General features: G+C 52.1%; 1 protein-coding gene across 1 annotated transcript in view; it reads left to right on the top strand.

The window, feature by feature from the left end:
• Nucleotides 1-24,565, top strand: part of LOC118226121 (E3 ubiquitin-protein ligase RNF152-like) — a 34,443-nt gene extending 9,878 nt beyond the window's left edge. The window contains exon 2 of the mRNA XM_035415454.1: nucleotides 20,313-24,565. Within this exon, the coding sequence (XP_035271345.1) occupies nucleotides 20,676-21,287 (612 nt within the window). The 5' untranslated portion in view covers nucleotides 20,313-20,675 and the 3' untranslated portion in view covers nucleotides 21,288-24,565. The remainder of the gene's footprint in view (nucleotides 1-20,312) is intronic.
• The last annotated feature ends 242 nt before the right edge of the window (nucleotides 24,566-24,807 follow it).

The following is a 24,807-nucleotide window of genomic DNA, read 5'->3' as shown; positions in this document are numbered from 1 at the left end:
AAGTGTTGGGGGGTGGGGGTGGGGTGGGGGTGGTTTGTTGCTGAAGGTTCTAAGATGAAACGGGCCGTGCGGGTTATGTTGTTCCCTTCCTCTCGCTCTGATGAATGAGAATCCCTCTCTTTTTCTCTAGTCACATTTAGCGGGCTTGCTGTGCGAACCAGCGAGTGTGCTCTTAATGGCCTTCGGTTGTGTGAGCGGATGCACTTAAAAAATCACCTCCCCCCTTCCTCTATCTCTCTCCCGCTCTCTCGCTCTCTCTCTCTCTCTCTCTCTCTCTCTCTCTCTCTCTCTCTCTCTCTCATTGTGTCTCTTTTATCCCTGTCTACATCTGCCCCTACCTTACTCCCTCTCTCCCTCTCTTTCTCTCTCTTTGTGTCTCTTTTCTCCCTGTCTACCTCTGCGCCTACCTTTCTCCCTCTCTCTGCCTCTTTCTCTCTTTTTCTGAATTGCTTTGTCTCTCCTTTTCTCTGTCTGTATGTCTGTGTGAATCTTTTTTTTCTCTTTCAGTCTCTCTATCTCTCTCTGTCTCCCTCTGTCTGCCCCTTTCCCCAACCTTTCTTTGTCTCGATATGTCACCCTCTCTCTCTCTCTCTCTCACCCTCTCTCTCTCTCTCTCTCTCTCTCTGTCTCTTTCTCCGAACCTCTTTATCTCTGATTTTCTCTCTATATGTCTATCTGAATCTTTCTCTCTGGCTACCTTTGCTCCTACCTTTCTCCGTCTCTATCTTTCTCTTTCTCTCTCTCTGAATGAATTTCTCTCCTTTTCTCTGTCTGTATCTTCCCCCTTGTGTGTTTTTTGTGTTGTCCCCTCGCCGCATAACACCCTCCCTACACCGTCAGTCTGAGTGTTAGTACTCTTCATGCTGTGAGCTCAGACCCAAGCTCGGGTCGATTTACAGTGCGAGCACCGCTAGTTCCTTTATTTGTCTTTATTTATCCTCTGCACTTAGGCCATGACTGTGAAGCACTTTTGGATGGATTTTTTTTGTACAAAACGGTGCTGTGCGTGTAGGCTAAATGTGTTTAAATATTTCATGTGATACAGTTTCGGTTGTGTTAGTTCTGAGTCCTGTTACCGGTGAATCAGTGACGGTTTTGTATTGAAGCAGCTCTGCAGATAAAATGATATTATAATAACAAAAATATTATTATTATTATTCTATGCTTCTGTGTCCACTGCAATATTTCTGTGTGTTTGTGTGTGTGTTTGTGTACGCGTGTGTGTGTGTTTGTGTGTGTGTGTGTGTGTTTGTGTGCGTGTGTGTGTGTGTGTGTGTGTGTGTGTGTGCGTGTGTGTGTCTGTGTCTGCTTGTGTACGTGTGTGTGTGTGTCTGTCTGTGTTTGTGTGTGTGTATGTGTGTGTGTGTGTGTGTATGTGTGTGTGTCTGTGTCTGTGTGTGTGTGTGTGTGTTTTTTGCTCTGTGGAATTCTAAGACGTGCTTTCTGGGGCCTCCTGTCACTCATCCATTATTGAGGCGTGGATCCTGTCCTTTCCCCTCAGTCTTAGGGAAACAGGCGCAGTAATGTCCGTTTCACGACCTGCACCATTGTATGGAAATTTGCACCGGCTTTTAATTTGATTGTCTTCTGACATTCACCCCAGAGGACCCGGCCCCGCCCCCGCATATCCCTAACAGTGCCTCTGCTACGTTTTAATCTGCCTCCTAAAATATTATTAAAAGCCTGCCTGGCTTGCTGGTCCGGGACGGTGTGTATCCAATAATGAGAAATGGCCCCCGGGGGACATATCACTCATTGCACAATGGCAGGTATAATTGAGGAATTAATAGCTTCAGTGGCTGGATGCGGGGGGTGTAATAGTTCTGGGATTAACAATTAGGCACGCTGGTACGTACAAGTTGCTGTCCTGGACCCAGCCTGTTCCCTATCCCCCCGCCCGGAGGAGAACAATTGGAAGATCCGTCTCCATTAATTCAGTCTGCAGAATATCAGATATGAAAGATGACTGCTCACTGAATAAATATGTAAAAAAACCTCCGTTCTCCTACAAAACGTGGTGTCGCCAGCTGCTTCTTTTCACACCGCAGCCCACAGCCAGGCTTGCGTTGAGTAGAGTCAGAGGAGGACCTATTATTTGGCATGCAGTTCACAGGCACCCAGCAGGGGTCGCTAGAGAGCAGTGAAACATTGGTCCCCTAGCCAACTTTGTTAAAAAGTATGCCCTTTGTCACACTGTCCATTGATTTAAAAAAAATTTAAAATATGATTGAAATGACTCAATTTTTGTTGTTGTTTTCTTTTAAAAAAGCGCCGGCAGTGTATCCACTGATTGATCTGAATTCAGCGGTTTTGTGCCGGCTTGCCATAACGGTTCACTTGGTCCCGTTGGGCCGATGTGTCTGGACTGTGCGGGGGGACGAGGCGGCCGGCGGATCGATCGCGGTCGGCTTAAACTAAATCGATGAACTATAAAGAGCGGTCATCCCTCTCTCTGACTATTGTGCAGCTGAACGTTCGCGGCTCTCCGAAACGATTCGGTGCGCGCGCGTGTGTTTGGAAGGCGAAGCTCTTCTCGTTACCGCCATAAGCGTTTCGTTCCCCGTTTATTCGACGGCACCGCGTGGCTGAACCGGTCCCGCCCCCCCGCCCCTGGACCGCGGGCCTCTTCGCGGGAGGGAAGGCGATTCCGTGAGCGTTAGTCACGGCACGCTCCCGGTCGTCTGTAATTCAGTTTTAAAGTCTGATGCGGTTAAGGGCGTGAAAGCTCAGCGGTTTCACCGGCGGGGCTAATTTGGTTCAGAAAGTGCTGATTCCCGAGGCCGGCCTGACTCCGAAACCCGTCGGTGATGTCAGCGGTGCGGTTCTCTCCCGGACTTCTGCGCAGGCGTTCCTGCTGGACGGCTCGTCTCTCGGGGGGCCTTTCGTGACAACTGTCTTCCTGAAGTGATTCTGACTAACATCAACACCTCCCCCCACCCCCCCCCCCCCCTCCCTGTGGACTTGGAGGGAGACTTGTCTCTTTCCCTCCATTTCCCTCTCCTGCTCTGTGTGTCTCTCACTCCATCCCTTTGTGTTTTTCTCACACGCAACATCTCCGCCTCTCGCTCTTTCTGTCTGTTTCTCTGTTCTCTCTGTGCGTCTCTCACTGTCTGTCTCTGGTGTTTGCTCTTGTTCTAATTCTCATTCCCTATCTCTCTTTCCATCTCTCTCTCTCTCTCTCTCTCATAAAGCCGTTTGCAGATAAACGGATATGAACAAGGTACTCTCTGTTTCAACGTATGTCCCAGTGTCTGAGATTACCTCGTAATTCATAGACATTGGCTGGGATTCATTCAAAATGTCTCCTCAGCTTTGGCTGACATACATATTTTTTTTGTTCACAACACACAGTGTGGCGTGTTCGGAAATCATTAACACTAATCTACCATCCCAAAATCTAAGGACAAATGTCGACTGAATACAGGGGGCCATCCATCGTTTCTGAAATGGACTGCGATTGGGGAAAACGCTGCTGTGTTTATTCCCACATATAAACAGCAGGGTTGTCAGACAACATCTGAAGCAGAATACAACTGCACGCACACTCGTGCATGGGGATGTGCAGTAGATTGACTTCAAGCCTTGTGTAAGCTCAACGCAGACATCGGTCTTTCTCACGGCTTTTCTGTCGATGTTCAGTCCCTCGGACTGTTGGAATCAAGGGCACAGCGGTGATGCTAATGCCAGCTTAGCTTTCCTCGAGGCGGTCGGTGATTCTTCTGTCAGATCGAAACAGGAAGTAAGCTCCCAAACAGGAAGTTCGATCAAATGTTGGGTCCTGTTTCTCCAGAAGCATCAGGCACTCCAGGTGTTCTGTGCCTGACGGTTAAGAAGCACTCTGGGAATTCAGTGTCAGTGCTGCACGTGCAGTCCTGTAGGATCCTCCTTTGGATTGTTTCTGGAGAGTTGCCGTGGAGACTGTACTCCATGGGTTTTCTACATTAACTATTTTATTTTTTTTTAACGATATTGCGTACGTACAGCAGAAATCTCAAACTGTTGCTGGCAATTTTTGTGGTTTTATTGTAATGTGCGGCAGCCAAATTAGGCTTTGGAAACAAAGTGTGGTGACTCTTCAGCCAATCAATGACTTAAATGAAGCACTTGGGCGAACTGCCAAAACGCACCAAAAACAGATCCCTGCTGTGTACTGGTGCTAGTCTCAGAGTGTTATTAGTCTGGTCTGTATCACTGACGCTGGTCTCTGTGTGTTATTAGTCTGGTCTGTATCACTGACGCTGGTCTCTGAGTGTTATTATTCTGCTCTGTATCACTGGCGCTGGTCTCTGTATCACTGACGCTGGTCTCTGTGTGTTATTAGTCTGGTCTGTATCACTGACGCTGGTCTCTGTGTGTTATTATTCTGCTCTGTATTACTGACGCTGGTCTCTGTGTGTTATTAGTCTGGCCTGTATCACTGACGCTGGTCTCTGTGTGTTATTAGTCTGGTCTGTATCACTGATGCTGGTCTCTGTGTGTTATTAGTCTGGTCTGTATCACTGATGCTGGTCTCTGTGTGTTATTATTCTGCTCTGTATTACTGACGCTGGTCTCTGTGTGTTATTAGTCTGGCCTGTATCACTGACGCTGGTCTCTGTGTGTTATTATTCTGGTCTGTATCACTGACTCACTATTCTGCTCGTGTAACTCGTGTGCGCATGAGGTCATGACCCCTCATGTTCTCTCGCGTTGCGGGTTGCCGTGGACAGGAGCACCTCACAGACGGTGTGTAATATAAATGTAAATGCCGTGGCTTTGGAGAGGCGGGGGCGGTCCTTCGCCTTCCCCTCGCTGTTCGGTGCGTGACCCTCTCAGCGGAGGTGCTGGGGGTCTTCCCCCACCTTCCCGCCTCTCGCTGCCGGGTACAGGAGGGAGGGGAAAGGCCGGCCGGCCGGCCTGCTGTCGGTCATTTCTCGCGAGCGCGACGGCGAATGTCTCCGTGATCGCGGTGCGTTTGGCTCCTGGAGGACTCCGGCCCGGTGTGGGGCGGGGCCCGCGGTTTGACCCCCCCCCCCCGAATGGGGAAGAGGACGCGCTTGATTAGTGAGACTGAAGTGCGCTCGGTGTGTGTGCTGGAGGGGGCTGCTGCTCTGTGCGTGTGGAGAGGTAGCAGAGGGCAGGGGCCGGCTTGAATTCATTTTCTGGAGGCAGAGCAGCGTGTGTGTGAGAGAGTGTGTGTGAGAGAGTTTGTGTGGCGTGTGTGCGTGTGTGTGCGTGTGTGTGCGTGTGTGTGCGTGTGTGTGCGTGTGTGTGTGTGTGTGTGCGTGTGTGTGCGTGTGTGTGCGTGTGTGTGTGTGCGTGTGCGCGTGTGCGTGTGCGTGTGCGTGTGCGCGTGCGCGTGTGCGTGCGTGCGTGCGTGCGTGCGTGCGTGCGCGTGCGCGTGCCTGTGTCTGTGTGTGTGTGTGTGTGTGTGTGTGTGTGTGTGTGTGTGTCAGAGTCCTGATTCTGAGCTGCTGCAGTGAGGCACTCGACTGCTCATCAGAGACAAGCAGCCCTCTGCTCTTCAAAGGCAGAAAACTTGGTTCTTTTGTTCATTTTCATTTTTAATTAAAAACTGCCCTCCTTTCAAACCCACCTCCTGCTTTCTCTCTCAGAAGTAATCTGTCTTGCTTCTCTTCCTCCATGTGTGTTTCTCTTTTCTTTTTTTACCTCCCTCTTCAGAGGGATGTTATTTTTTTTTCTTGCGTGTGTGTGTTGTTGTTGTTGGAGAGCTTGCTCGAGCCCGAGAGCGGCCCTCTCCAAAGATGAAGGCCTCGGAGCCCCTCCCCTGCGGGAGATAGGGGCCTATCATGACCTCTTATGGGCAGTGATTGACAGCTTTGATGCAGGCCTTCGGGTGGCTGTCCAAAGTGTGACTGGAAAGTCTTGATTTCTGATCTTGGGTCACGCTGTGCCTCTAGCTGTTTGATTTCCATGCTGTGTGTGGGCTGCCTTTCTGTGGTTCCTCTCGATGCACTCTGTGTGGTTCTCCTCCATGCACTCTGTGTGGACTGACTGCCTGATTGCGATTTCATTGATTGGTTATGTATGTTTCTCATTGGCTAATTATGTATAGTTCTCATTGGTTGATTGTGTGTGGTTTTCATTGGCTGATTATGTATAGCTCTCATTAGCAGGTTGTCTGTGGTTCTCATTGGCTGATTATGTATCATTCTCATTGGCTGATTGTCTGTGGTTTTCATTGGCTGATTGTGTATGGTTCTCATTAGCAGATTGTCTGTGGTTCTTATTGGCTGATTTTGTATGGTTCTCATTGGCTGATTGTGTGTGTTTCTCACTGTGAGTTTTTCTCACTGTCTCACCGTCCGACTTGCTCTCAGCAAACCCGTGCATTGCTGTTGCAGCTGCTGACTGCGCTCTTTTCATTGACTTGCTTTGCCCGCTAATTTCCCTGACTGTGCGCGTTATCTGGCTGTCTGCCGGTGCGATTGCCGTTGTTTGGGTTTTCTCTCGGCCTGTGGGACGCAGCCTGCTGGTGATTTAGGGGCTGAACGTGTGACCACGATCTCGCTCGCTCCTCAGCTTCACTGCGTTACGCGTAGCCCAACTCCACATTTCAGACCAGCGTGTGCTCGTCTGTCTTTGGGGCGAGTGCTCGCCTGCAGGTCCCCCCCCAAACCCGAACTCGACCCAAACCCAAACCCGGCGTGACAGAGCACGCACCCGCAGGCAGCTGTCTCAGAAACGGCCCGTCGTTCTCTTTTGGGGGGGGGTGGCGGTGCATGGCTCGGTCTGAGTCTGCGGTCGGACAGGAGGGGAACCAGACGCGCCAACGTGCTCCGTAACGTGAAACACGCACAGGCTGAAGACGGCCAATCGGCTCTGCGGGCTGCCGTGAGGTCACGCGTTCATTCATTCATTCATTCATTCATTCATTCATTTATGTATTAATTTATTCCCGCTGCGTGTGGGTTGGCGGTTGGTGGTTGGCAGTTGGCGGTTGGCGGTCGCACTCGCTCGGCTCCCTCGCGGGAAGGAGACCGGGTATTTTCCGTGGTGGGCGGGGTGCGTGTTGCCGTGGGGATGGTCGCGGCTTCCCCTCCCGCCGCCCGAAGAGGAACAGCATGGTTCCCCTCGCCTCGCTCGTTCGGGAGCTTCCTGCCCCGCCCGTCAGGCGGACTCCTAAGAATCCGCGGGACCCCGGAAGGCCAGGCAGCAGGCGGGACGAAACGGGGCCGCTTCTGAAAAGGGGGCCGCTTGTTTTCCCCCTGCTTGTCTGCAGAATAACGACGATGAATGAATGAAAGAAAGACAGAAAAAGAAAGAAAGAAAGAAAGAAGGGGGGGTGTTTTTCATGTCGGAATGGTGGCCTAGATGTGTCTCCGCAGGTCTCCCCCGGTCCGGTGTGCTTATCTTCCCCTATCCGGCGGAACAATGGGCGGATTCTCCTTTTGTTGCTGAATGTCGTTCTCCCGCTATCTTTGCTGCGCCGTCTCCCTTCCCCGCCGTCCGGGCGTGTCCCGGGTGCGCGGCGTGCTTGTTCGCGTTTCCAAGGCCTCGGCCCGCTCCTCTGTTGTCAGAAATGCGCCCCCGGCTCGGCCTGTTTGTTTGAAACCTCGGCTGCGGAACGCTGCAGGCAGGGGCTCGTCGGTAGAAACCGGACCCTTTTAACCCTTCAAGGGGTGTGAGATCACAAAAAAAAACGTGAATGGAATGTTCTGAGCTGAACGTTCTAATGCTGATGTCACAATCACTGCTGGTGACTGAAAGTTCTAGAACACTGGCTTAGAATTCTGAAAAAAAGAAACATTCCAAAAAACCCTACTCCTCAACAAATTTAGACCCAATTTAAAAAAGGTTGAAATGGCACGGCTCTCCGTGAATAGGTGAACTTTTGGCCCAGTGAGTTATGTAAGCGGAACAGGTGGATGGGAGGTATCGTTCAGAGGAGTTCAAGGTAAATTCCACGCTGATGTCTGAGAGCGTTCGGTTGTTTTGTGAGAGCTGTCGCTCTGTGAAGCGGCCCTCCGGGGGACGGAGCGGAGGCGGAGACGGGTCGATCGTGCCCGAGCTCTGTGCCGCGCGGTCGGGCGCTGGATGACGGGGCGGCGCCAGCTGAACGGGTCGGCCGTTTTCACGGGTACGCCTTCGCACGCCGTCATGGGTAAAGACGGGGACGGCGTGAGCGCGCTCGATTGGCCGAACCGTCGGCGGCGGCGGCGGCGGCGCTGGACGCCATGATGTGGTTCCGCAGCTGCGGTCATCCCGCCTTCCGGAATGTTCCGCGGGGCGGCCTCTCCTCCAGCTGCGCCTCTCTCTGCGGCAGAGCGCCTGCGCACCCCCAATCCCCCCCCCCCCCCCAACCGCCCCGAAAATGAATTTAACCCTCTGCTGCACGCGTTGTGATAACTGAATAGAGAAATTAATTTGTTTTTCTGATATAAAATGAGGTCACGCTTTCTCAGTGAACATAACTGAATTTTTAAATATTCTATTGTATGTGTGGTGGTGGGGGGGTGGGGGGGGGGGAGTCGGGGGGGGGGGGGGGGCGGTACTTCATATCCCGTCGCTGCCCTGAGGCTGCAGGCAGCAGTGTACAGCAGTGGGGGGAGAGAATGTAAGACACAGAGAGGTTGCTGTAGAGTGCCTGGCCCTCCATGCTGGGAGCTGGAGCCTGCAGCGGGAGCCCGGTCCTCAGTGCTGATCTCCACGGCTGCTCAGGGCGCTGCTCACAGGGAAAAGGTCAGGCCTCGGGAGTGGGTGACATTTCACAGGGCCGGGGGGGTGGGTGGGGGGCACTGATGCGGACCGCTGTCCACAGGTTTGAGAAGGTTAAGCCCTGGACCCCCCCCCCCCCCGCCCCCCCGGAGTGTGACAGAAATGAATAAAATAAATGGGAAATAAACGCGTGAACAAACAAGGCTTTGAGGGAGCAAAGCGATGCCCAGCTGTGCGTAGCGGTCGCTACACGCTCGGTGATCTGTCCATTTTTTCTCACGCAAGAAGGGGTGAGAAGCAGTCGAGGCATTAACCCAGATCTCTCTTACCCCTTTCCCCCCTCTCAGTTTGAGTTTAACATCCCTTTTAAATACAGCAGACGTAACGCTCCAGGCTGTGTTTCGCGTTTCTGCGTCGGTGAATCGATTCCGACGGCTGCCGCAAACCCTACTTCCTGTTTCTCGAGCAGCTTTCTTTGTGATAGTTTCGCATGTGCTTCACCGCTACGGGGGCCTGCTAGGCGTCGGATGTTAGGCCCGTCTAGCGAACATCCTGCTGGTGCCCTAGTGCTGAGAGTTGGCTACGTGTGTCCCACGGTAGTCCAGACGTGAATGATTAGGCCCTCCAGAAAGCTACAGCTACGAAAGTCTTTCCATTTAAAATGGCCGATTTGAACTCAGTGCCAGTTTGGTGTACTGTTGGAACCAGTCTGGCCAGTCAGAGAGGTAGCGGAGGTTTCACAGATTCTAACAAAATGGCGGCTACTGCACAGTTCACAACAAACAAAGACGAGTAACCTTCATATTCAGATGAATATGACCTTTTTCCGGTTCCTACGAACGCGTACGGTTAAGGGTTTGGGGTGCAGCCCCCCCCCTGTGGTGCGGCAACCTGGAAAAAAAGGGGGGTTGGGGGGGGGGGAATAATGACACCGTTCACGCGACATTTCCCGCCAAATTTGCTGAGGAATTGCTGTCGGAAGCAGGCGCCCGCCGCCTCGTTAGCGTTCGCGGCGTCGAAAACGGATGCGCGCAAATATTTCTTGGCGCTCCCCTCATCCGTCACGAGCGAGAGACGTTTCTCATTTTACAGCGTATGAATTCAGCCGCGTGTCAGGATGGGGGGGGGGGGGGGAATCATCATTTTTTTTTGTTTTCTTTTTTAGTGGGGACATTTGGGACAAAACTGAGGACGCGTATCACATGACGGCTGTCCTTTAGATGACAGTAATATCTTGGGCCTTTGCTCTGGAGCTTATTGGGTTTATTTTGTTTTTGCTATTTATAGACTGCGGCTTCCGTCATCGTCTCGTACCCCCCCCCCCCCCGTTTGGAAGTGTGGGAATTCTGGTCGGGGAACAGAGTTTTCCTCCGGCGCTGGAGAAGAAGAGGCGTCTCGGCTGCGTGGTCGCGGTCGATGAGCAGAACGGGCGCGTCTCAATATTGGGCGAGGTTTTTATTCCGCGGGCGGAAGGTGTTGGGATCAGAGACGGTGCGGTCAGATCTGGAGCGATGGAGGCTCAGTTCAGCTCTCGCTTCTCGATGTTGAGTAGTCGACAGGTTCTGTACCGAGTGTGTTAATTATCGGGGGTATGGGGAATGATCTGTTCCCTGCTCTCTGATTGGCCAGTTCTCTGCTCTCTGATTGGCTGTGGGGAGGGTGTGTGCCCGTTCTCCGGTCCGTCCCGAGCCCCGAGCTGGTTTCCCGAGTTTGGGCGAGGAGGCGCGTGCGTTAGCGGACGCCGGGGTAGCTGGAACGGGGCGGTAAAAACTCAGCCGAGAAACGGTTAAAAAAAAGAAACTTCTGAGCGTTTGTCACGGTCGCGCTCGCCCCTGTGAAGTGGAATCGCGTTTAGCGCTGAGCTGCAGCGAGGCCTGGGCTCTGCTCTGACCGCTCGGCCCCGCGCTCGATATCTCCCCACCGCACCCGTCCCCAAATTAACACGCGGCCCGGTCGCGCCGTCGCCTGAAAATACGAAGGCTGGAGCTCGAAATAAAATAACGACAGGAAACATAAAAGGAGAGGAAAAAAACACTCCCCAAATTCAATCCCCAAACGCAGCTCCTCGACCCCGCGGCCCACGTCTGAAACGCTGGTGAAGTTTGAAACACTGGTGAAATAGACGAGGTGTCTGGTGAGCAGCGTGATGCAATAGATTTGAGAGAAGAAGGCAAGCGTAGGGCTTCAGAGATGGGGGGGGGGGGGGGGGGGGGATGGTTGGGGGATCTGTCCTATTAATTGTTTCATTTTGGCGGGAAAAACCGAAGAAAGTCCTGGGTGCCAAACGCGGCGTGTTTACTGTAGGCACGGAGTGGGCGGCGGCCAGAGTCAGGTGGGATGTAAGCCCCTCCCCCTTGCACGTGTGTAGCCAATCTGTGGTCAGTGTGTTGCCCACTTCTCTGCCAGTCCGAGATCAGAAGAGAAAGGGCTCACACACTCATTTGATGCTCCACAAAAACAAATAAGTGTTAATTTTTCACTGTGGACGGTTAATGTTTTGGTATTCATCTAAATAGTCTTCATTTTCAGATTCAGGCATAGGTTTTTTAAACAAGCTTAAGAAAAACGCTTGGGGAAATGATCAGAAGCAACAAGTAACCAATAGCGACAAGATGGTAGCTACAACAGCAAAAGTAAGGCGACAGCAAACGAACGGTAGCTGGAAAGTACAGACATCGCTGTACTTACGCGCCGGTCAGCGTTATTCAGTGAGGTCACAAACAAACGTGCTACGCGGAGACCCATGCAAAGTGAGAAGAAGTGGGGGAGTGTGGGAGAGGGAGGGAGGGAGGGAGGAGGAAAAGGAGAAAGGGATGGGCGAGAGAGAGAGAGACGCTCCCTTCGCTCGGCGCTGTTATTGGTACGAGCGGCGCAGAGCTGGTCGGCGGCTCTCGGGCTGTGCTGTTTGCACAGGGTGATAAAAGGAGCCTGCGCAGGCTGCCTGCGCTCTGCCTGCGCTCCGCCTGGCTGTTGACTGATGGTGGGGCCATACGGGCTTCAGCTGGGCGGGGACACGGCGCACAGAGCTGCAGGCTCCTCACCAGGGCCCGCAGAGCGGCCTGAATGGCCTGAGCTTTGCACCCAGATAACGCGCTGCGGCCGAACGTCAGAGGAGTGTGTGTGTGTGTGTGTGCGTGTGTGTGTGTGTGCTTGAGTGTGTGTGTGTAAGTGTGTGTGTGTGTGCGTGTGTGCGTGTGTGTAAGTGTGCGTGTGTGCGTGTGTGCGTGTGTGCGTGTGTGCGTGTGTAAGTGTGCGTGTGCGTGTGCGTGTGCGTGTGCGTGTGCGTGTGCCTGTGCGTGTGCGTGTGTGTGTGCATGTGGGGGGGGGTGTTTGATTAAAATGACGTAATTGGGAAAGCCCCGGCAGCTGATCTGTGCTGCAGAGATAGCGCCTCCTTCATCCCCGGCTTGTTCGCGCTCAGCGGGTGAAGTTGTGCTTTTCGCCAGATAAGCGCTCTCAGAGTCCACGGGCCGCGGGTGGTGCTGGGGGGGCTGACAGGGCGGGGCGGGGCGGTGCAGCGGGGGGGGGGGGTGATGTGAATGCAACGCTGTGAGGCGCTGGGTGTTTGATGAGGCCAGCGGCATGACCGGGGGGGGTAGCAGTCAGCCTGGGGGAGGGGGGCGGGGGGGGTTGTTAAAATGGCGGTAGACTGAGACTGAGACTCCAGCATGGCCTCTGCTGACGGGACCTTTCTCAAACGTCTCCTCCAGGCTCTGGCTGCTTCGTTCGGTTTTCGTGAAGAAGGAAAAACATTGGTGCTTTTACCTGTCAGTCACAGTTAAAGGCGGATTTAATCCCGCCCTCTGTACGGTCGTTGTCATTGCGCCCTTCTGCCTGGTTGCTTGGCGCTAACTGCTGGAGCGATAACCCAGCGGATTGAATGGGTAATATGTACGCTACATGCGCTAGCTGGGATCTGGGCGTCCACTGAACAAATACATAATTATATCTGACACTGCAGAGCAGTACGAACACAGCTGGAGAAATCTCTTTGTCCCTTTTCTCTCTCTCCCGCCCTCTCTCTCTCTCTCTCTCTCTCTCTCAATGTCGCTCTCCCTCTCACTCTTACTCTCATACATTTGCTCTCTGTCTCTCTCTCTCACTCTCACTCTTTCTCTCTGACTCGCTGTCTTTATTCTCTAGCCCCCTCTCTCTCACTCTCACTCCCCCATTCTCTATCCCCTTGCTCTCTCTCTGCCACTCTTGTTCTCTCCCTCCCTCCCTCCCTCTCTCTCTCTCTCAAATTCAAATTCTAAGTGCTTTTTTGGCATGACCAAATTTGCATTTGTATTGCCAAAGCATGGCAAGGAACATGCGAAACACCAGAGAACAAACAGTAATAGAATAATGTGCTATAGAATTATTAATAGAATAAAGTGTGTCTATCTATCACTGCCTCTCCTGTTCTCTCCCTCCTTCTCTCTCTCTCCCCCTCCTGCTCTCCCTCTTGTGCTCTCTCTCTCTCTCTCTCTCTCCCCCTCTTGCTCTCCCTCTTGTGCTCTCTCTCTCTCTCTCTCCCTCTTGCTCTCCCTCTTGTGCTTTCTCTCCCTCTTTCTCTCTCTCTCTCTCTGCCTTCCTCTGGATTGCAGCTGTTGTGGTATTCACATTTTACGTTTGATCATTTTAGCCCAGAAAATATCCTCCAAACGGACAGCGGAACGCATCAGACTGAATCACTGTCAGCCTTTAGACGCGCGGGGCTAGGCTAACGCGCGGGGCTAGGCTAACACACGGAACACGCTAAACCCGCGGGGTGGAGCCGTGCGCTCACAGCTGGACCGTACTGCAGGTGAACATGGAGAGCAGGTCGATGAATGTCGCGTGATTAGTAATGACACGCGTGAGTCAGATCATGTGAAAATATCCTCGATTCTGGCGCCGGGGGGGTTGGGGGGTGCGGGGGGGCCACGGCCTGCGGGCGTGCCCGTTCTCCGGTACGAGACCGCGGCTGAGTCACGTCGCGCCAAAATCTGCCTCCCCTTCGTAAAGCCTTTATGACATCACAGAATGCCCATATATGGCAGTACGCTTGGCCCAGTAAGTTTAAAAAAAAATCCATATATGCTCATAATCAAGATTAAAAAAAAAGAAAAGACCAGAGTGAAAGTGAGGGTGTAATCGTAACTATTCAGCATCGTGGAAGAAAAATGCCCCTCTCTGCGGACGCTGATTAGCGATTAGCGATTAGCGCCAGGGCTTTGATCAGCCTTGGCTAATTTGGGGGGATGTTGAGAAGAGAGGGATGGGGAGGGAGAGAGGAAAGGGGCCTAAGCACCCAGCTCTTTCTGACAGAGCACAAAGAGCCCAATTTGGGCCCTGTTTCCTTCCTTTCTTTCGGTGAAAGAGACGGGCGTTCCTGATTGGCTCAGAGGATGAGCCCTGCTTTTAATGTCTGGCTTTTATTCTTCTTTACGCTCGCCCCCCCACCACGCTCACGGGTGCTCGGTGTCCCCCCCCCCCCCCCCCCCCCCACACAGGCGCTGGGTCCGCAGAACGCTCTGTAAGTAGTGTCTAAATTACAATGTTTTGCCGGCAGCACTGGGCCCTGCCTTTGTCTGTGTGTCTTTTTCGCCTCGCAACCGGGTGCGTAACCTTGGAGACGACGCTGTACGCCCCCCCCCCCCCCCCCCCCAGTGGAATAATTCCGTTATTAACTGCCTCCCCCCCCACCCCAAGCAGGCGGAACACCTGGGAGCTCAGCCAGGCCGACAGGTTACACTGCCCCACCTCACACACACACACACACACACAGACAGACACACACACACACACACACACACACACAGAGGCGTCAGTTCCACTGTGGACTTTTTACGCTGGAACTGTATTTACCTGCTCACTTATCTGTTTCCTAAATGTGTTTTTCTTTTAAGTCATTAATTTTAATTAATTGTCACAGGCTAGTGACTTTTTCAATTTGCGTTTTTTTTCCCATGCATTGTTTGTTTGAACCTCCAGCATTACGCTTTTAATGTGTGTTACTGTTGAATGACTTTCCCACTTCTGTGGATAAACATGTTTATCTATTGTCATTCATTCATTCATTCATTCATTCATTCATTCAGGGAACATCTATTCGCTGTTTGAGAAGCAGCAGCACTTCCGTCAGTTTCAGTAGTGCTGGCGGTGGGATTGCAGTGCAGCCAGGATGAGATTCAGATGGAAATAGAGATCATAAACCCTACAGGAGGGGAACTGTCTCTCCCTACACACACTCTCTCTCTCTCTCACACACACACACACACACACACACACACACACACACACACACACAGACTGCCTCTCTCTCATTGTATGTGTTGGAGCTGACTACCTCTCTCATGTTAGCTGCACACAGCATCAGAGCTAGCAACTGTTTCCCTATTTAGATTTTGATACGTTTTACGAGTGAAAATTCAAAGTTAGTTCCCATTTCACATCAAGTGGCCCTCATCCCAATGTGAATACACTGTGGAACTACATACTACTGAGGTATGGACAGTATACATGCACATTGCTACAAAAAATACTGCATTTTAAGTATATGAATGCAAGTTTAAAATAAAAAGTTGGTACTGTTGTTATTACAATGTAATAGCGTATACATACACAGATGTTACTCTGTTCCTCTTATTGTAGTTACAATGTAATTACACAGGTACTAAGGGTACTTAAATGTAAAATGGCATCCGGAGTGAATCTGTGGCAGTTTATTTAATAGCCTTTTAAAAAAAGATTTTCAAGGACAATTTTTTTTAAGCTACCCTCATCGTTTCAAAGGAAAAATTGAATTTTCAAGGGTGAGGAAAACATTTTTGGAGGGAAATTTGCAGGCTGAAATCGTGCAGTGGGCAGAATGTCTCCCTTGTATCCCTAACTAAAAAGATGGAGTAATTAACCAGCATGAAAAAAGCCTGTGAAAATATGAGCCGTGTTTTTCCAGGTCAATGGGGCCCTCTCCAGCCAGTCAGTTATGTATTTTCATAATGTGCTTTTGCACTTTATGTATTTTAATTGCTGTACTATGTATGCTCAGAGATCTGTATACTGATTAGGCTTTGGAAAGGTTGAGGTAAATATACTAATGGAGTAACCTAAAAGTGCTTTTATGCTTTGTTCTGGTCCTGAGTCATATGGGCGGGCAATATTAGCATTAGCGTGATAGTTCCAGGGTTTGTGTAGATCAAAGGCCTGGGCTGAATCAGCACGGTTGTTCTTGACTTTGAGATAATATTGGCGGATTTTCGTTTGTTTTTCCTTCGCTGTTCACGGGCGGCTTGGCGGTTTTGGGTGACTGGTGGCCTTGTGAAGTACGGGCTCTCCCCTCTGTAAGCCAGAGAGGGGAAATGCAGAATGAATCCAGGCCAGCATCACAAAATGTAACTTTTACAGAAGCTAAATTGAGTCGTTCAGTTAAAGTGACTCTCTGACCCCAGCGTGCTTGGGTCAGATTTCAGATGAGTGCTACAGTTTTTTTTTGGGGGGGGGGGTTTGGGGGTGTGTGGTGAAGCGGTATTGATCTGGTATTGAGCGGCTGAATTAGGCGAGTCTGTGTGAAGAGGTTCAGGTTGTCGTTCCCGGGTAAGCAGTGTGAGAAAATGGAGTGCAAAAGGCCTCAGGAGTCACGGAAGCCCCCCCCCCCGTCTGTCCCGTCCGTCCGTCTGTCCGTCTGAACCCAACTGATGCGACGCAGAAGCCGATCCCAGCGAAGGCCGAGGGTTTCCTGTCCCGCGACAGGGCTACCCCCCCCGGGAGGGTCCCCCTCCCCTGCCCTCCACATCTTAAAACGGAGTTTCCGCGGTTCTTTTAAGTAAGAGCGGACTTGGGTGGAAGTCAGAGTGACTCGGCGCACAATAGCTGTTCATTGGAGCGTGGTGAATGTATCTGGAGAGTCGCGCTCCCGGCTGGAGGTGGAGGCGGGGGGGGGGGCTGACTGGTGGGCTGAGTGGGGAGGGGGGCAGGGGGGGGCAGGCGGATGAGGTGTGAATTGTTTGTTCTTGACACGCGTCCGCTCTGGCTGCTACGCTAGCAGGCTGACGGGCTCGTCGTGCTTATCGCGTTTCCCTCCTTCGTTCTTTAATCGTTCCCCCGGTGAATTTCCTCGTTCTCTCTCTTTCTCTCGCTCTCTCTCTTTCTCTCGCTCTCTCTCTTTCTCTCTGTCCTTCTCTGACTCTTGTTCCTCTCAGTATTTGGTGAGAGGCGCTATTTTTAGGCTCCTGCCTAGCTGAGGCTAGCTCTAACGTGAGCGCTCGTCCTGGGCCGGGGGTGTGTGATATGGGGCTGGCAGTTTTTTTTTTTTTGCAGGTGCGACTCAGACCTGTCCACGTGCGTCAGTGTTTGTGCGTGCGTGCGTGTTCTGGTGTGTGCGCGCTTGTGTGTGCATGCGTTTGTCTGTGTGTGTGTATGTGTGTTTGTTGGGTGTGTCTTTGTCTGTATTTGGGCATGAACTTAATTGACCACACTTTAAACACATGCTTAGCACAAGTTAAACACACTGAACTGGTAACGGTAGGACGGGGCGCAGCAGCCGGCCCACTGAAGCCGGGCGATTGGACAGAGCACTCCGAGCGCCTGCTCTCCCTGGTGGGGGGCGGCGACTGCTGTGGCGCTCCCGGCCCAAACGGGGCTCCTCCTCCTCCTCCAGACCCGCGCGCGTGAAATGGGTCACGAGCAGCACGTGAAACGCCAGCCGTCAGCGGTCCTGTTCACGCCCTGTTTACGCCCTGTTTACGCCCTGTTTACTCCCTGTTTACGCCCTGGTTACGCCCTGTTTACGCCCTGGTTACGCCCTGTTTACGCCCTGGTTACGCCCTGTTCACAGGGGCCCGTAAACGGATGAGCGGCCTCGTGAAACACAAACGACCGCGGCGGCCTCCGACGGAGAGATCCTGTCCTACCGGACGCGGGAGGGAAAAAGAAAAAAAAAAAAAAACGACATCGTCGTATCTCCGCAATATCACTGCAAGGTTGCGGAAAAAAGTGGGTGGGGGGGGGGGGGGGGGGGGGCGGCGGGGATGGAGAACAAAAACAGAGAGAAGGTCTGTGCTAAATGTGTCAAAACCCATCTCCTGGCTGTTTGCTCACCCCCCGCCCCCCCCCCCCCCCCCCCCCGATAATTATCTCTGTGTGGATAGGACACGGACCGCGGAGACCCCGAGCCGTTCGCTGTGAACCTCCCTGCACATAATGATCCCCCTGCTGTCGGCACACAATCCCACACTGCGGTGCTTCAGCAAAGAACAGAGACAATATAACAACACAAAAATATATGACATTCGGTGAAATTCAATGGAACCTCCCGGAAGATTGTGAGCGGAAGGCTTTGTGCTCTGATTTTTGAGAGACACACGCTGTATAATATAAGCAGGGGGATCGTGGGAGACAGAGGGAGGAGGGAGTTAAGAAGAGTCTGAGTCAATCCCTTTATCATGGAGGGATTCTGCAGTGCTCTTGGTTTTTTTCTGACTGGCTTCTCTCAGGGAAGGCCAGCCCTGGTCTTCTGGAAGGTGGCGTGTGACTTAGACTGTGCTGCTGATTTAGACGTGCTGATGGTGGGTAACTGGGTCACACAGCAGGGTATAGACTTAGACTGCACTGCTGATGTAGACGTGCTGATGGTGGGTAACTAGGTCACACAGCAGGGTATAGACTTAGACTGCACTGCTGATGTAGACGTGCTGATGGTGGGTATCTAGGTCACACAGCAGGGTATAGACTTAGACTGCACTGCTGATGTAGACGTGCTGATGGTGGGTAACTAGGTCACACAGCAGGGTATAGACTTAGACTGCACTGCTGATGTAGACGTGCTGATGGTGGGTAACTAGGTCACACAGCAGGGTATAGACTTAGACTGCACTGCTGATGTAGACGTGCTGATGGTGGGTAACTAGGTCACACAGGAGGGTATATAGTAAATAAGGTGGGGTTGGGGGGGCTGGGTATAAACAGTTATGCTTGAGGCAAAGCCTGACAAATGGGGGCTTTGCTGGTGATGTTAACAACCCGAAATTGTGCGGTTTATTATGGGCCTTAATGGACAGCCGTGAGCTAGTTTTTTTTTTTTTTTTCTTCCTTCTTTGGTGAAACACATGGAGTTTTCCACCTCATTTGGTGCTCTTATCGTAATGACAGGTGATTGGCGGGCTTGGGCCTGCCGCCAAGCCTTGCTCAAAGTCGCTTCGTTTGTAAATTTGCAAGGGCACATCGACATCTGTTTTTTTTTTGAAGGAGGGGGAGCGGGTAGTGGATAAGGGACATGTTTTTCTTTTTCTTTTGAGTGTGAGATGCAGACCTTTAAGAGTCCCAGGACCAGAACATTGACTCACGCTGGGTATGTAGGCCTTGGGGACTGGACAGGACTGAGGAAGTGGACATGGGGCATTTTCAGCTTTGTCACAGAGAATCAAGCTCTGGTGACTCACTCCTCAGTCGGGGGCAAAGCCGGAGATTTCCTCTTCCCCTCTTCCTCCTTCTCCTCCTCCTCAGTCGGAATGGAAGCCTTTCTTCAACTCAGATCTTTATCGGTTCTCTCCCGTAACGACACTTTCAAATTCAGACTCGCTGTCTGTCTTCCCCTCACCTGCCCCCAGTCACCCACTATGTATGGGAGGCAGTATGGCACAGTGGCATAGAGACCGGTCCTCATAGTCCTAATGCTGCTGTTTGGAGTCCCAGGCGCTTCCGTTCCACCCTGGAGTCTGGCGCTCAACCCGATTCGCTCCCGCCATCGCCCAGCTGCGCAAATGGAGAGACGCGTGAAGGGTGGCGAGCGCGTTAATCGCGATCAATCATTTAACGAAGGGTGCGAAGCGTGAATAATTGATCGTCGATCGCGGCGGTTAATGACCGATGTTTTCTCTCCCTGCGTGACGTGAGCGGGGCGTGCGGGGGGGTCTGTGGGTGGAGTGTGTGTGGAGCGCGGGCCTCCTGGCCGAACCCCCTCGAGCGTTCAGGAGGACACGGATCGCGGGGCGTCTCTGCTTAAATAAGCTCTCTGATGGGAGGTGTCCAGCCGGAAAGGCGTGAATTGTGAGCGGATCGCTCGCATGGATCTACAGGCAGTAGGGGGGGGGGGGGGTAATGGGGTAGTGAGGGGGGGCAGGAATGAGCCTCGTCGCTCACAGAGCCTGTGTGGTGCGTGAGTGATATGGGGAATTATGGGAAATATGACAGCACAGCTTTCGCCGTAGCTGGACTGAAGGCGGCAGCTCCTGCTGTGCCCCGCTGTAACTCACCCAGGACGTGTCCTTTTGCCCTCAATCTTCTCCGTCCTCTTTGTCTTAGCGGCCGCCCCGGCGCGGGCCGACGGCTTCTTAATTCCCCCTGATGCGCCCGTTCCCGCCGGGTGACCCCGCCTCTAATCTTCTCCATGATAAATCTGAGCGTTTCGCTCCGCGTGTGTCAAAGCGCCCCTGCTCCCCACGCCCCCCCGTCCCCTTCCTGTCCCCCCCCGCTCCCCATGCCCCCCCCCGTCCCCCTCCTGTCCCCCCCCGCCCCCCCCGTCCCCCCAGCCCCCCCAGTCCCCCCCATCCCCCCAGTCCCCCCCCCATCCCCCCAGTCCCCCCTTAGTCCCCCCTCAGTCCCCCCCAGCCCCCCCAGCCCCCCAGCCCCCCATGATGACACGTCCTGCCTGCTTTCCTGTGATTAATGTTGTCCTTTCCCCTGTTTCGCAGACGGCGGGAGATGTAATTTGGACTGCCGCGTGACGGCCCGGTGACGACGGGACACCTGCAGTCGGGGGGGGGGGGAGGCGGACGACCCGAGAGCCAAGGTCCCGGCAGAACTCCCTCCGGATTTATCTCTCTTTTTTATTTTCTAACTACCATCATTCAGTCTTTTTCTTTTTTCTATCCCCCTTCTACAAACCGAGACTGGCTGACGTTTAAATTTCACGCCCTGGACAGAGGAGACAGAGGTGCTCGATTGAAGAAACTTTGGAGAGACGGGGCGGGGGGGAGGAGAAAATAAAAAGTTAATACAGAAGGGAAGGGTGTGCTGCTAGCGGAACCGTTTTTCGGGGGGGGGGGAGGTTTAAAATGGAAACTCTCTCTCAAGACTCCATCTTGGAATGCCAGATCTGTTTCAACTACTACAGCCCCCGGCGCCGGCCCAAGCTGCTGGACTGCAGGCACACCTGCTGCTCGGTGTGCCTGACCCAGATGAGGACCAGCCAGAAGGAGATCCGCTGCCCCTGGTGCCGGGGCGTCACCAAGCTGCCCCCCGGCCTGTCCGTGTCCCAGCTGCCGGACGACCCGGACATCGTCACCGTCATCGCCATCCCCCACGCCTCCGAGCACACGCCCGTCTTCATCCGGCTGCCTAGCAACGGCTGCTACATGCTGCCCCTGCCCGTGGCCAAGGAGCGGGCGCTGTTGCCGGGCGACCTGGGCTGCCGGCTCCTGGCGGCCGGGCAGCAGAAGGGCGTGGCCGTGGTGGCGGTGCCCGAGCAGCAGCCCCTGGGGGTGGGGCTGGAGATGGGCGACGGGGAGGGGCCGGAGAGGCGGGTGGGGGCGGGGGGCAAGGGCTCCACCTGGTCGGGGGTGTGCACGGTCATCCTGGTGGCCTGCGTCCTCCTCTTCCTCCTGGGCATCGTCCTGCACAACATGTCCTGCATCTCCAAGCGCTTCACCGTCATCTCCTGTGGCTGAGCGGGACCTGTTTTGGGCTGGGATGGGGGTTGCCCCGCCCCACCCTGTCTCTACAGCCCTGTCCCCTGGGCCCCGCCTTTTCCATCCTCGGGCGGGTCACCACCAATCGAAAAACGGAAAACAATGCACACAAGAATAAACGGACACAAGTAAAAAGGGGTTTTTGCGCATGTGTGGAGGATTGGTGGAAGTTTACTGGGCAAAACCGGGGGACTGAGCTCACTACGAGAGAGCTGGGGGGGGTACAGGCAATAACACAAGATACTCCAGCCCCCCCCCCCCAATATTACTCACAAAAAACCCTCCACACATCCCGTCCTGTAGAAAGGGTCTTTGGGGTGCTGATTGTGTGGGGGTTCCCATGGTGCACCACTGCTGGTATGCCTACGTCCTGTGGTCAGTAGATTAAATGCATTCTTTAGCTAGCTGTCAGAGTTGAGCGATTGTCTCCCTGCGACCAGCAGGTGGCGCTGTCATCAAGTCTCTGAATGTGGCTTTCTATTGTGATCGGTGCTGCAGTGTCTGAATATTTAGAATCAAACTTCTAGCCAAGTGTTGTTCCTTAGGGGATTAATCAATGCTGATCTTATCGTCTCTTACGTTTTTCTTTCTCTGATCCCATTTGTACAAAGACTTGTTGATGTTTGCTTACACGTACCTTTTTTACTACCATAAAACACTGGTCACGGTGGTTACTCTTCTGTGATAACAGGGAAGCTCGTAGTTGTTAAATCGTTTGTTAACTACCAGCATTTTCAGAAAGGAAGCACAGGTTTTAAAAGGCCACCTTAGAGTCACTCATAATGAAAAAGTACATTATCCTCAACTAGGTGGAAAAAGTACATTATCCTCAAATAGTTGTGGATCCATTGTTGCGATGACTGTTTTGGGAAACCAGCACTCCCCCCACACCAGTACCCCCTTTGTGTTTGCTTGTCCTCTTTTTTTAATATTTTAAAGGGGATGGGGGAGGGGGCAGGGAGTTTCAAGCATTTGATTGACGATCAGCTGTTTAAAAAAAAAAAAAAAAAAAAACGAGAAAAAAAGACGACAGCTTGATTGACGGCGAGCATCTTGCGTCGTCTTTATTTTGTGCCAAACGATTTTTTGCCGGATGAAAGCAATTCATCGCGCACAGGACAGGGTCGAACTACTTTATACATGTTAAAAGAAACAAACAAAAAAAAGATTGTATTGTTGTTGTTATTGTTGTTGTTGCCGTTGCTGCTGTTGTTGTGATTTACTCGTTTCGGTCCACTGTGTTTTTATTTTCTCTCTCTCTCAGTGAAACCGGAGGGCTCTGGCGGAACGGGGAGTCAGACCTCTTGCATGACTGACTGCTGTAGATTGCGTGTGGAAAAAGACGCCTAAATATGCCAACAGGGTAAACTTAAACGCCATGGGGGAGGGCTTCAGTACTTTTTATGGGGCTTTGTGGGGTGGGGTGGGGGGCGAAGGGTTTTGGGTTAAGGGTAATTACACGTGAGCGAGTTTCTGTCTCTAGCAATACACGCTGTGTCCTTTTGGACGGCTGACCGAGGAACGACCCTCCCCCCTTTCTGTTTCGCCCGGGGGTTCCGGGACGTCCCCCGTACGGTCGTGCCTGGGGGACGGACGAAAAGCTTTAGTTCACGGCCTGAAAGCACTGTACTCAACTGGCAGTCTGTGTGCTCGCGCTGAAATTGGGAGAGGCGTGAAGGTTCCCTTTCAGCGCTGGCCACTGGTGCTGCTTTTTTTTTTTTTGTTGATCAGCTGGACCCCGATTGGGTGGGGGGATCACGCACCGACTCGCCCGATTGGTTCTTTTTTTTTTCTTCTTCTGAGGCTCTTAAATGTTGTGAAGGTGTGTATGTGCTGGCACATTTACGGTTGCGAAAAAAAATTAATCGAAAATTGTGGTCCCACCTGACAAGAGAGGATACAAAATCTGCATTTAGATTTGCTTCTAAATTTCAAATTTTGCTTCTCTGTCATATTCCATTTTTAATGGCTGCCCCACTGTTCCCATTTTTAATGAAAAAAGGTGAAATTTGGCCGACCACTGACTGTAGTGGTGTTCCTTATAATGGAAACGCTTAACGCTGTTGATGGATGTGTTGGTATTGATGTGAACTCTGGGGTAGTTACGACTTCTCACGACAAAAACGATGCCGCGTCCGCTGGATAAGTTTGGAAGGAGCTGTCATTGTTCTGATGCGACAGTTTCCTATGTGCTGGCTTCTTATCCAGCTTGTTTTTTTTAATCATTTTATTTTGTATTTCGTAAATGTTCAGTGTTTTTTTATAAAAAAAATAGTTAATTGGGAAACTGCAATAGGAATGATTTCTTCATCCGGAGAGGCAGCTTGGATTGGGCTGCTGGGGGTTGTCCTGTCAGGGTCCGTTACAGTCGCGGTCTCCCCCCCCCCCCCCCCCCCCCTTCGTGAAATGAAATGTACTCCGGGAACGTTTTAGTGGACACACGTTCTGCCGTAACCCTGGTTACCGAGATAATAATTCGTCGGCTGGAAAATGACATGCTTTAATTCGGCTGAGCTATCTCTCTCTCTCTCTCTCTCCCTCTTTCTCTCTCCCTCTCCCTCTCTCTCTCTCTCTCTCTCTCTCCCTGGCTGTCAGGGTTCCACATTTGAATACTGCATAATGGAAGAGAGAGAGAAGAGCTTCCAGTTTGTCTGTGATGGAGGAAACGGGGGGGTGTTGAATTCGCAGGCTCAATAAACGCGTGATGTAGGAGCTCGCGGCTCGCTGGGCTCGACAGAATTCTGTCCTTATTTTTTTTCATGAAATTCAATAAACTAAATGTCCTTTTTTTTTAATTAAAAAAGAAAACACGAAAAAAAAAGCTTTAATTGATTCAGATTTTGTCGCGTTAGTTGTTTACTATGTTTAAATAGTGTCCTGCCAATCCTTGTTACCATGCTCTAACAAGGGATTTCTGTGCAAAAAATGTACAGTTACAACCCCCCCCCCCCCCCGATAGCACCACCACAGACACCTATTTTTAACAGGGTCAAGTTAACATTTTCAGCTATTGTCTACGTTAGCCAAGGAGCATGTCATTTTTTTATTCTACATCCCATTGGTTTACGCTCTTCTTTTTGAAGCTGATTGGTCGCTTCCTAACAAACAGTTGCAGGCAGTGAGCAACTTTTTGAAGTGCAGGTGGTGTACTAGGTTTCCGACCAATCGCCTTGCAGTAAATTTATGGGCATGAGAAGCTGTGTTCCTCCCGGGGCTGCGGAGAGCAATTCAGTCAGTTCAGGAAATTGATTTTAAATAAAAAAATCTATTAAAAATGTCTGCAGAACATTATGCAGATTGAATTGAAATCAGTTTCCTGAATTGACAGAATGGAGAACGAAAGTGAACCCAGTCCCGATTCCCTTCATCTGGATGATGCTGTCTATTCCATCGCCGCGTCCGTCTGAAGAATCTCCGGACACTGGGACCTGCGTCACGTGTAAAAAATGCTGTACCACTGTCTCTCTTACCTGCGTTTCCTGGATTTGTTAGGCCGTGG

This window comes from Anguilla anguilla, chromosome 4, assembly GCF_013347855.1.
Source record: "Anguilla anguilla isolate fAngAng1 chromosome 4, fAngAng1.pri, whole genome shotgun sequence".
NCBI classification, from domain to species: Eukaryota; Metazoa; Chordata; class Actinopteri; order Anguilliformes; family Anguillidae; genus Anguilla; species Anguilla anguilla.
This window is presented reverse-complemented; position numbering and strand designations above follow the sequence as displayed.